Here is a 12,436-nt window from a genome sequence, read left to right as displayed (position 1 = left end):
AGGATGACATATTAGGTCACCTGATGCCTCCTGAGATGGCTACAACACACATGCCATCAGGCAGTTTGAAATATATCACACACACACAGACACCCTGCGGGTCTTTGCCAGGTCCCTGGCAGAGACCCCCAATGTGCCTGCACATGCACAAAATACGTGCATGTTTACCAAATGAATGCTGTCTGCAGTTCAGAGTTTTACCCTATATTTTTGCTTTAATAAAGATATTACAAGCTTGCTAGCCCACGGAGGTACACAATGGTTTGTAACGTAGTAAAGAAAAGAAATAAGGATAGACGTTTGATACCCATATAACAATGCTATGCCAATATTGTCAGTGCTTGGGTAATGTACACCGCAACTGAAAAGTGACTCTGCTGGCGTAAATAAACTAACTCACCAATTGTCACAATTTTCACAAATATTCAACCATATAAAGTGCAATCTGCATCTTAAAACAATACCTTTATTCAAATATATACATGAGGTGATTATGGCAGTGTTACATGAATAGGGGATATACCACCTCCACCAAAGGGTATCAAATGTTGTGTTCATCATTGTAACTGCAATGTAAGTCAATAGGCTGCACCTAATATTCAAACACAAGACACCCAGCTTGCAGAGTAGAAATCATATAGGTTCATTGTCTACTCAAATACAAATCATATGGTTTACATATAAGGGTTTACAGCATTCAGGCTCCTGAGGTACTTCCACTGTGCAGGGGATTTTGGTACAATGTGCCATTAATCACCTGACTGGTTTTGCTGATCCCAGTCGGCTTTTTACTGAATCTTCAGATGGTGAAGTCTGCTCATAGTGATCCAGTTGGGTGGGGAAATTTCAGCATCAGCTACTGATCTCTGCAAATAACTGTTTTTTAAAAAACATGGCAAAACAATAACATAATTTTTTTGCACTCTTTATTTTAGACTCGCCATGATAAAGGAATATGTAAACCATATGATTTGTATTTGAGTAGACAACAAAGAACAATCAACCATAAATTAAAAGGCCTGTGCATGTACCTGGTTCATGATTCATTTATATATGGTATTGCATTTATGTTCATATTCTTCGCCTTTATTTTTTCATTATGAATAAAACTATCCATAGACAGGGGGATTGCTGACAGGCAGGTAGACATATGCCTGCCACCTCTAGTGCTAAGACCCCCGCAAACACACTTTGGCTTATGCAACTTGTTTGACACAGAGGCTGTGTATGTGCGATTCAGAAAGCGTCAAGATTGACCATTTTGCACATTTTACAACAAATGGAAGGAAAGAACCCTTAAAGTGGACCTTTACCCCCTTTCACTAAAAATCACATCAGCATGCAGTTCTGCATGCCAATATAAAATGATCTTACATTCATTAGCTAAACAAACTTGTTTTTCATTTACTTACAAATTGAGTTGTAATCTATTTACTGGTCCACTTTGGGAACAAATTATGTAATTGTGCCCAAGCGTTGCATCCTGGAAAGGTTACATTAGCAGAGCATTGCTGGGAAATCTCATCTGTAATCGCACAAGATCTCAGGGAAAGGCATTTTTCTCCCTTGAGATGATGTGCATGGTCACATGTCCTAGTCACATGTGACGGGGTTCCTGGAAGTAAAGGGAGATGGATTAATCTGCCCTTTGTAAAAATACCTACTGTCTGAAGTCTTGGGAAGCAAAGAATAAAAATCCGGCAATTGTCTAGGAGTTTCTGTTTGTAGATTGTCATTACTAAACATTTCTAATGTTGTATTTGTTGTTGTGGTTATTAGATTTGGATAAAGTTCCTATTTAACCCCTTAGTGACCCGTGACGTCCATAGTACGTCATTGACACTGGGCCCGTTTAAACAGACGCCGCCGTGACTGTTTACATTTGTAAAGCCGACTGTTGGCTTTACAATAGAAGCGATTCTGGCGACTCAGCTGTCTCCAGATCGCTTCTACGAGCCGGTAAACGGTGCGTGCTGCACTTCAATAGCTTATTTAAAGTGTAAAGGTGACACTGGGGGTATTTTGGACCCACAGCATTACCTTAAAGAGTACCTGTCACCACCAATCTGGGGGGGCTTTTACACCTCCCTATGTGATAGAAATTAAAGTTAAAAAAAATACAGTTTTTAAAAATAGTATCAAATGAAATAAATGTAAAAATAATTTGAAAAAATGTTTAAAGTCCCCCGCAAGCACGCGTGCCATAAAGTAAACACACGTCGGGTGCACCTAATTATGAAAATGACCATTGCAATATACATGTTTGGTATTGCCATGCACGCCAGAGTGAGAGCAATAATTCTAGGGCCAATATTTATGCGTAACTCAAAACTGATGACCTGTAGGAGTTTTTAAATCGTCATCTACGGACTTTTTAGGGTACTGAATTTTGTCGCCGTCTCACAGACTCACGCAATTTGTAACCTGGGCATGTTGGATATCTATTTACTCGTTGTAACCTCATCTTTTATATTTTTTGGAGAAAATGTTTTAATTGTGTTTTGTGGCACTAAATGTAACTTTAGTGCATTTTTCACTACATTTTTGGGTTTGATTAAAAAGTTGCGCAATATCGTGCAACATAAAAAATTGCCACCATTTTATTCTACAGGGTCTTGGCTTTCAGAAAATATATAATGGTTGGAAGTTTGAAGTAATTTTCAGGCCTATGTGGATTACAACATGGGTGCAAAAAATGAAAAAAAAAAAAAAGGCTTCGGTCATAAAGGGGTTAAAAGCCATCCAAAGCCCATGTGCTTTGATTTTGTTTTCACATAACTATATATAAAATACATTAGGTCAAGACTTAATTCAGCCCCTGCCCCTAAAACATAAACTTGGTGTTGTGCTGCATCAATAATTCAGCCGTGCTTTCACAGGATCAGATTGAGTCTGCAGTGGCAGCTTTTGAACATTGAGTCCATTTCTGTTTCCCATTATTTACTTGGCAGCTCGGATGTCATTGCTTCCAGTTGTCTCTCCTGTATCTTCATATTGTGTTTTTCTCTTAAAGTGACATTAAACCCTCAGATTTTTTAACATAAACCAATACTGTAATGTGTGCCTTACTGTAATGCATGGTTGTTTCCCTTCTCTTTGCTGCTCTTCCTTTTAAATCTGTATCTGTTCTCATGCTGGGCAGAACTTCTGTTTTGCAGCAGACTGCCTTGTCTCTGGAATGGATATATGGTGTCTGTGTGTAGGTTCACAACCTGAGCCAGCACTACAGGAAGAGGCAACCAGCTGCAAAGGGAAGTTCTCACCAAGCAAAAAATTGAGGGTTTAATGTCACTTTAATGCCTGAAGGCCTTCACTCTGAGAGTTAGGTGCCATTTCGGAGTTGGTGTTGCTTTAACCTTTGAGATTTATCACTGCAGGTTTTCAAGAAGAGCTTTGCAAGAGATTGCATTGCTTTCTAAATTAACTTGTGTCACATGACCTGTTAGGAGAATGCAAATAATTAGTTCTGAACGGGGAGCGCCTGATGCAGTGGATAAAGATTACACAGTACAACCTCGGGAGACCTACAAAGATGCTGAATGCTTTTCCTGCTACATTTGCCTGGGCTATTTAAGTAACTTGATAAGCTTTGCATGTAATTGTCATTCATAACCCAAACTGAATTGCATTATCTTCCTATTTGCGTCTCAAAGTGAAGCCGGATGGAGTGGTGTCTCATCTCATCCTTTAAAATTGCTGTGACATTTCTGTGTGGCTGAGCTGGCTGCTTGACTGAGTCAGTGGGTTATGTGAAATAAACAGGGCTTCTAGGCATACACCAAACAAGCCCATCCGAAAGAAATGTGCTTTTTACACTGTGCAAGAATCATTGTATTTACATGTATATTACCAGAACTGACAATGAGGCCACAAAGTTCATATAAAAGACACCCCTGATATGAACTAGAATTGGCTGTCAGGATGTGTGATCTTAATAGTGGTCATATATGGTACAACTGCACTGTTGTACACTGTATTGCATTCATTGTACAGTATACACATATACTGCCATTTGAAATAAGCAAAAGAGACATTTTGATGCAACACTTTGTTTTTGGTCTTGGCAAAATAAGCGCCTTCACTTTGAAATTACTCTTTCTCAGTTCCAACTAATGCAAGAGTTGAGTAAATCTTAACAATCAGCTAAATACAATAATGAGATACAAATAAGAGACCTGAAAAAACGTTTAAAACCGTGCCTGAAGAAGGGGAACTGTTTCTGAAAGCTTGCAAAATATAACCAATTAGTCCAACAAAAGGTATAACATACATTTTTACTTTGCAACTGCTTAGAGATTTATGAATATGTGTGGCCAGTCCTAAGACTTGAATAACTAAGTTGTTGACCTAATTTTTCTCTCTGCTGTTTGAGCAATACAGCCCTATCACCTACCCAGCTTGTGTCAGCGTGTTCTGTGTCAGCATGCCTGGTCAGCTCAAATCACATTACATTAGGGTACTTAGAGTAGGGTTCCTACTTGGTTTAAATAACACACTCCTTGTTTTTTGATGGCGACATAATTATAGTGATTGTTTCCTGATAGTGGTAGGTTGCCTTGATCGTTTTTCAGATTTCAGTAATTATAAGCTGGTTTAAATTGCCTTAAAAGTGTTATATGTATTGGCAATATCAATGCTAATAAGATCAATTGCTATGCCACATGAGGTGCTTTGAGGAAAGAAGTAAGCAATGTATTGCACCGCAAAAAGCAGCAATAAATAAAAGTAAACACTCCATACGATCCAATTCAAAACACTGTATTCCAAATCCTTTTAAAATGCTTCTACCAATCAGAAGCCGATTAATCGATGATTGGAAAAGTTGACAACTTTTTCAATAATCGATTATAATCGATTATGACGATTAGTTGTTGCAGCCCTATCACAGACACAAGCCAGATGCCTGTCTAAGCTACTTCTATTTCAGTTACAGTTAAAACTCTAGTAAAAGGCTCCCGGTAGTATCAACAGTCCCGGGGATGGCCTATTAGGTACCTCAAGCTCTGTGCTCTTGTGGGAAAGCAGTAAGTCAATTATGAGCAATTCAAGGTCTGGCTCCTTGGTTTTGTCCAGCCCTGCTGACAGATTGATGCTTTGAGTAATCATCAGGTTTTAAAGTACACATTTACTTAGAAAAACATGTAGGTCCTGTGTCGACAACCTTTTGTTAACAGACTGCGTCTCTCTCTCTATACAAGTCAATGAGAATGCAAAAGCAACCTCAAGCAGGTCAAATGCAGGTCAAAGATATAAGGACTATCCCCATCTTTTATACTTTGAGTCATTGACTTGGTTGGAGCATGAAGCAGGTCAAATCAACGCAATGTCAGTACTGCTTGCGTGCATTCTGGTTTCTAGTTAATGGCAGCCTACATGTTCCCTCTGTATAAGTTTCCTTTTAAAATCATTGCCTGTAAATGATATTTCCCACAAAGCCTTTCTCCTGAGCAGGAGAGGAAAACAGTCATTCCACTGAATCTCTCCAGGAACATTACTATATTTAGCAAATGTATAATTAATCAACATTTATGAACATAAAGGTTGATTGTAAAAATAACCATTTCATTCTTCCTTGTGGCATTTTCTTGCAACATCACAGCTTAGTAGACCAAGTTTTTATTTAGCAGTATGTAATGTCTAAAAATATTCTTTTATATGTAACAATTTATTTATGAAAATGTATTCCTTGCTGCAATAAAAGTAATACCTTTTGTTGTGACACTTTAGGGGATACATTGTTTCTTCATCATTAGTGCTGCAACATTGTATAGCCAAGTGATTTTTAAATTTCTGGAAGCTACATCAACAATATAGACATGCTCTGAATGTGCCTGAATGAGAATAGCTTGCTGGTTAGATATAATTAGTGTACTCATATACAATATAATGGAACAATAGGCTTTTTATCTCAAGATAGGGGGGGCGGGCTAAAGTCAAATTAAAAGATAGATCTTTATAGTAAATACGCTTAAGCATTGCAAATTATAGCAAATTTAATCTCAGAGTGATCGTTCTTTAGAAAATTTGACCGTTGCAAATAATTTTTGATGCTCTAAACATTTCCCAGTGGGATAAGTGTGAAATATATATATTCCCATAATCTGACATTTTATTAGAACAGATGAGGTGTGGTTTTAGATTTTCCTTGATGGATCTGAGGACTTAGCTTAGTTCTATGAGATACTATGTATACTATAGATACTATGTATACTATAGGTCACTATGTCGCCCAGAAGAAGGGACCCTGCGTGGCCCCAAAACATTGGCTGTATGACGCATGTGACAATTTAATAAAAAGTGTTTTACTTCTTGGAAGTTGGTTTCTATTTTTTTTTGTATGCAATCAATTTTATGCCATTTCTACAGTGGTCAGTGGGCTTTTATCCACGTCAAAACTGCTTTTGTCCTTTTACAAGTCTAGGGAAATGCAAAAGCAACTTGAAGTCGCTTGATGCGTCTTAGAAATAGGTCAAATTAAGGTCCGAAGGGGAACATCTGCAGGCCAAATGTATTGGCCAATGAACGCTGAATATCAGAAGTGTTTCAAACTGATCTCAAATGCAAAACGAGTGCACCTGAAAGCATTCGCATTTGCCCATCAATACAGGTCCTTACGGAACATTAATGCACCTTCATTGTTCCTCTTTTAGCTCTATCAACTGCTATGTAATGCTAGGGCCTGTCTGACTGGATACAAATTCAATAGATTTAGATATGACCTTACGTTTTATAGATTTGTTAAATCTAAAAGAGTGTACAGAGATTGTAAAATCAGATTGTCTACAGACAGTTTATGTCTTGAATACTGTAGCCTACAAGGATATCTCTCTGGCTGATAATATTAATTATCCTGCAGTTCTGCCGGAGATAAAATAATATTTCCATGGGTGGCTGACAAATACCCTGTAATACTGCTATGAAAACAAAACAGCATACACTATACAAATTTTGTTACTTTTTTTACATTTCTATAATTTTCTTCCTCACAGGCCGACTGATGATAGCAACCAGCCTCCGGGCAGGGGGGTGTTATCGATGCAGGGACTCACTTATGGGGTCATTCGAGTGGACTCCGAAGAAAAACTCTCAGTGCTCACCGTGCAGGATGTTGGGACAGTGATGCCTGGTGGTGAGGAAATAAAACCATAAACCTTAACTTTTTTATTTATTTATTTGCAGTCATTCTTAAGGCTCCATTCACACCTAAACATCAGCATAGCCAGGACTCCTATTAACGTTCATGAGGGCAAATTGCTACATTTTGACCCATATGAAGCTCATGAGCTTTTCCGAGCTCCATATGACTGGTGAGAAGCGACACAACGAGCTGGTGTGAACAGGAGCCATTGAAAACAATAGAATTCTCCATTTGTAACATCACAAAATTTCAGTCCAAACCTTGTGAGACCCTGGGGTGGGGTTGATTTACTAACAGGAAATAGTCTGTTCCCTTTGCAGGGGATTTTTTCTTTAGCTTAGGGAATGAGGTGAAGTTATATTGACTATCATCATGCAATCATGTGCAAGAAAAATACTGTTTTTCTTTTTAATTTTGCGTTCTCATGATTGGGCCTTCCTTGCAAAACGATTTTTCACCACATGCACAAAGGAAAAGGAAATCCCCTTGCAAAGTGCAAATTCCCCTGCAAAGTGAATAGCCTATTTTTATTTAGTAAATCAGCCCCTAGTAGTCAGAGACAGTAGTACTACTGCAGATATACAGCTATGAGGCTATGGGTAAAGGAAATGCACTACTATTTTGTAAGAGGATTTTATGGCAAAAGGTAAATCTTTCAGGGTGCTGCTCAGACACACTAAACAAATTTAATTGTTCCCTACAATATAGCAAATCTACACTTTTTGTGTTCAAGTCCACTTTAAGTAAAGGTACATTTGCAGGAACCTAGCAGTGATATTTTACTGTGGTCATCTAAGGCCAGAGACCTGGGTGTGCCAGAGGGATAAAATGCGCAGCTGAGCTAACCACATTGTTTAAGGCATTCTGTTGAGGAAGGAAAAGTGGAACATGTGAAAGATGCTTTCACACAAGATTGCTTGCAGCTGCTCTCTGTTCTGAACGAATTCCCTGCCAGCAAGAGTACAGCTCCTTTACTTTGCTTTTTTCCTAATGTCAAACGACAAAACCAGAATAGTTTTTTCTAATTTTGTTTTCATTTTCCTGACATTTGTTAAGTACAATTAAATAAATTAGTTTTTTATGTGTCTTGCCATGTGTATATATACTAGCAAGTTAAACATAAATACAGCTATAAAAAATTAAAAGAAATGAGCAAACTACTGAGAAGCCTACACTGAGATCACTTTTCCGAGTTAGAAATCACATACAAAGTTAAATATTCAGACTTTTTTTTATTGTTATTTACTGGAATCTAGTTTTTAATGGACATTCCTGCCTAAAATGGATTCAGTTTAACCAGCCACTGTATATAAACAGCCAGTTGGTGGAGCAGTTATTCTAGTAGGACGTGCCTGTGCGTCCTTTTGTGTTTACCTTTGCACGCGTGCACACACAGGGGTGGGGGGCGGAGGAGAGAGACTTTGATGGGCTGGGCAAGAAAATATCCAGTGGATAAGGGTCTGTTATGAATTTTGAGGACACCATGCCCCATTTTTTTTAATTTTTTTTTAAGGTACAGTACACATTGATTACAAAAATGTGTACTACCACTTTAATAAAAACTCCAACAAGTGGGGTCCTCCTCAAATCCATACCAAACCCTTATCCAGGCATGCAGCATGGCTGGCCTGGAAAGGGGGGGCAGTGAGTGTTCCCCTTCTGAACCATACCAAGCCCAAACATTGGGAAGGGTACCGTGCAACATTGGCAAGGCACCTTGTCTACTGGTTGATGTGGACAATGTCCTAATCCCCACATCCCTGGCCTGGTACATGTGGGAGTCTGCAGGGGGGCATTGGAAACATGAAGTCTCCTTTACAATAAGAGGGCCAGATATCGCCCCCCCCGTGTGATTAAGGGGTACATAGTACTACTTGTTACTCATTCACAAAAAAAATAGTAATTAAAAACAGACACTATAGAAAAAGTCATGTTTAAATTTTTTTTATAATAAACACTGTCCCTTAATGTAAATTCAACATCAATTACATGTCCAAAGATGCAGATCAAGTGCCCGTGATGAAGAGTGATGCCCAACAACCCGCAAAAATGACAATGTTGCCCCGCCATAATCCCATCGCGAAATGACTTCCCTGGCTGCTTTGATTATATTTCCACAGTAGCTGGATCTTGGGTCCCGTTTGACCATATTTGGTCAATGACATTACCCAGGATCCCCAGCCAACCTGTTTACAAACAGAACAAAGGCGTTGAGGAACGATCAGCGGTGGTAGTTTTTAGTTTTTGTTTTTTTTAATTCATTATACTGGTGCACACCTTCATAAGCATGTTTAAGGAATTCGCCATGCATGTTATTTACAGGATTTGTGTATTTTTAATGTTTCCCTTTAAGCTTTGTTAAAAGACCCACTCATTGTTGAATGGTATTTTTTTTTAAATGTTTTGCATGGGTGCATATCATCCATGGCAGTGACCAGCTCCCTGTGTCTTCTTTTTTTTTTTTTTAAACAAAAACTTGCAAATTGTCCTCGCAAAGGTGCAGGAAAATTACAAAATGAATGTAGTATTAAAGTCTGGTCGTTTTTTACCTTAATGCATTCTCTGCATTAAGATAAAAAAATTACCAGTACATTTTTGTGTTCCCCATCCTCCCCACATTTACCTGTGTTGCCGCGGTCAACATCGCCGGTCCTGAAGCTATCTTCCGTTCCCTGAACTTCCTGGATGCAGGGGAGGATACTGAGAGAAGAGGAACCATAGGCTACATCTGCCGTCAATGACACTTTAGGGAGGAGAGGATGGGTGTGGCCTGCCGCAGAGCTATCTATGGACGATCACATCATCTGCTTAGCTCCTCCCATGCAAGGGGTGGGGGGATGAGCGCTGTGGGGACCCACTAGGGGATTTTTTAAAGAAAAAGAACTAAAGATCCATAAAAAGATGGGCTTCCTAGATCTAAAAATAAAAAAAACCCTGAAGCTTTAATAGCACTTTAAGCTTTCATAGATGTCACTTGGGTTTGGGGATTTCCTGCTGGGTTTGGCAAATGTCTATTGAACCAAACTTTGCTTTCTTCCTTTATAATTACGTATGGAGCTCATGGCTTCTGTTGGTTCTCTACTTAAATAAGCCCCAAGTTTTTTGCATCTGTCATGGAAGTGTTGCATATACTATATGGCGGAAGGTTTATGGACAACTGACCATTACACCTAAATTAGCTTTTTAGGCAATCCATAGTACCATAGGCATTAATATGGAGTTGACCCCCCTCTTTGTGGCAACCTCCACTCTTCTGAGAAGGATTTCCAAAAGGTTTTTCCCCCTCCCCGAAGTTATAACTGGCTTTCTTTTTGCAAGGTTTGGGGTGTGTCTGTTCATTCAGCCAAAATAGCATTTGTGAATTTGTGAGGGATGAGAATCCCTGGCTGGCATCAAAGTTTCAATTGATCCAAAAGGTTTTGAATAGATTTAAGATCAGGGCTCCGTGGTAAGTCTTTGTAGCAAACAGTCAGCACACAGCTCACTTTGGCTCCTGTCAGTTTCCCAAAATGTTTGTAGGAAACAGTCAGCGCATGGTATAGATCGACCTTCCAAAGTCCTCCTTATTATACATGGCATAAGCCATAACTGCAGGCTTATAGAGTTATGAAACATGCTGACATGTTTCAACCCCCAAGGGCCTTACTCATAGCTGTTTGTTCAAATTACAACTCCACAATAAATTCCATAAGCAATAAGCAAAAATTATAATCACCTTAATTGCCTACCAGCAGAAATATCATCACCTACTTGTGTAATAGATAAAACCAACAAAGATAGATAATAGATAAAAAAAACACAGTGTATATATAAAAAATTACAAAAGATCTAAAATAATGTAAAATAAATTACATATACCGTGTCACAAAATGTCAAACAAATGAATCCTTAGAAAGCAGACACCTGTATGTATTTGCCTAATGCATGTACTACTTTCTAGTTTTATTTCATTCTCAAGTTCCCCTAAGTTTCTGGTATTAAAGAGACAAATATAGCCTCAGTTAATAGCAAATTATTCTATTAATCAATGTGCTTTTTATCTTATTCTATTAGCCTTATTTATTAAGGCATTAATACAGTTACAGGACATGGAAATGTATCCACTCTTGCAACAAAATCGTTCTTGCTCCACCCTTCTGAATGGTATTTATTAGGGATGCACTGATACCAAGTACAGTACTCGGTGCATGTACATATACCGATACTTTTCAAGCTCCAAGACTAGACTAGAGAAAAATCCAAAAGTTAGGAGGCAGCTGTCATTTGTAAGGAGCACACGGAGCTCCTGGGATTTGTACACCTCTGTTTTAATGTATGATTTTGTTTTTATAAATATAAATAAAGGGATGCACCGATACCAGTTTTGTTAGTATAAGTACTGGTACTTGCCCAAGTTTTTGTTTATTGTCATGTGATAGTTTTTCTAAAACAATATTAACTAGTGATTTCAGGACAGTGGTGGAGTGCCAGAGCCAGGTCCCTGCTGCAACCCTGGTAGTTCTCGTGAAAATGCCAAGTATCGGCATTGGTACTCGAAATGTATCAGTGCATTCCTAATATTTATTGTGGAGTTGTATTTTGAACAAAGGAGCAATTATTAAGGCCCATGGGGGCTGAAATGTGTCAGCATGTTTGTTGTACCTGGTGTTACATCTTATGCTTTGAACTAATAAGAGGACTTTTGAAGGTGGACCTATACCGTGTGCTGACTGTTTCCTACAAATACTTTGGGGGGGTTGACAGGAAGCAAGGATTTGTACTGGAGTCCCTTGTTGTCTGATTGGCCATGAAAGGTAGAGCTCTCACAGTTATCCTTATCATTTGCTCTGTACAGGTCACTTGAGTTCCAACACCAAATTTGTCAGACCATGTATTTATGGAGCTGGCCTTGGGGCACAGTCATGCTAACACAGAAAAAGCCCCCCAACCCCCTCCCCCCAACTGTTGCACACGTTTGGAAGCACACAGTTGTGTAAAAGGTTTTCATGTGTCTCGGTTTGCATTAACAATAACTTACACTTACACAACTGAACTCAGAAATTTGAAGGGGTTTCCATAATATATATTTGGCCATATAAGTAGATGTGGTTGTCAGTGTAAACACTTTTGGTTTTAAGAAAGCAATTCTGTACGGTGGCATGCACAAAATAATTTTTCACAACTGTATTATGGTTGTGGCCAGGTGAAAATATTATGTCAGGCAAAAATTCAGTTATGAGCTCCCTTTTGAAAGACTTCTTAGCATCTCCCTCAAAGATGCATTGCTTGCTGTCTTTTTTTTTTTTTTTTTAGACTGTT

General features: G+C 38.7%; 1 protein-coding gene across 2 annotated transcripts in view; it reads left to right on the top strand.

Moving 5' to 3' along the window:
* The window catches only part of DIP2C (disco interacting protein 2 homolog C), a 358,168-nt gene that overhangs the window by 255,496 nt on the left and 90,236 nt on the right, over window positions 1–12,436 (top strand). For both annotated transcript variants that reach the window (XM_018554178.1, XM_018554179.1), the window contains one exon: window positions 6,990–7,129. In XM_018554178.1, coding sequence (XP_018409680.1) covers window positions 6,990–7,129 — 140 coding nt within the window. The remainder of the gene's footprint in view (window positions 1–6,989; window positions 7,130–12,436) is intronic.

This window comes from Nanorana parkeri, unplaced genomic scaffold, assembly GCF_000935625.1.
Source record: "Nanorana parkeri isolate BGI_ZX_2015 unplaced genomic scaffold, ASM93562v1 scaffold145, whole genome shotgun sequence".
Lineage (NCBI taxonomy): Eukaryota > Metazoa > Chordata > Amphibia > Anura > Dicroglossidae > Nanorana > Nanorana parkeri.
The sequence above is the reverse complement of the archived record's forward strand: the minus strand, read 5'-3'. Positions and strand labels throughout refer to the sequence as shown.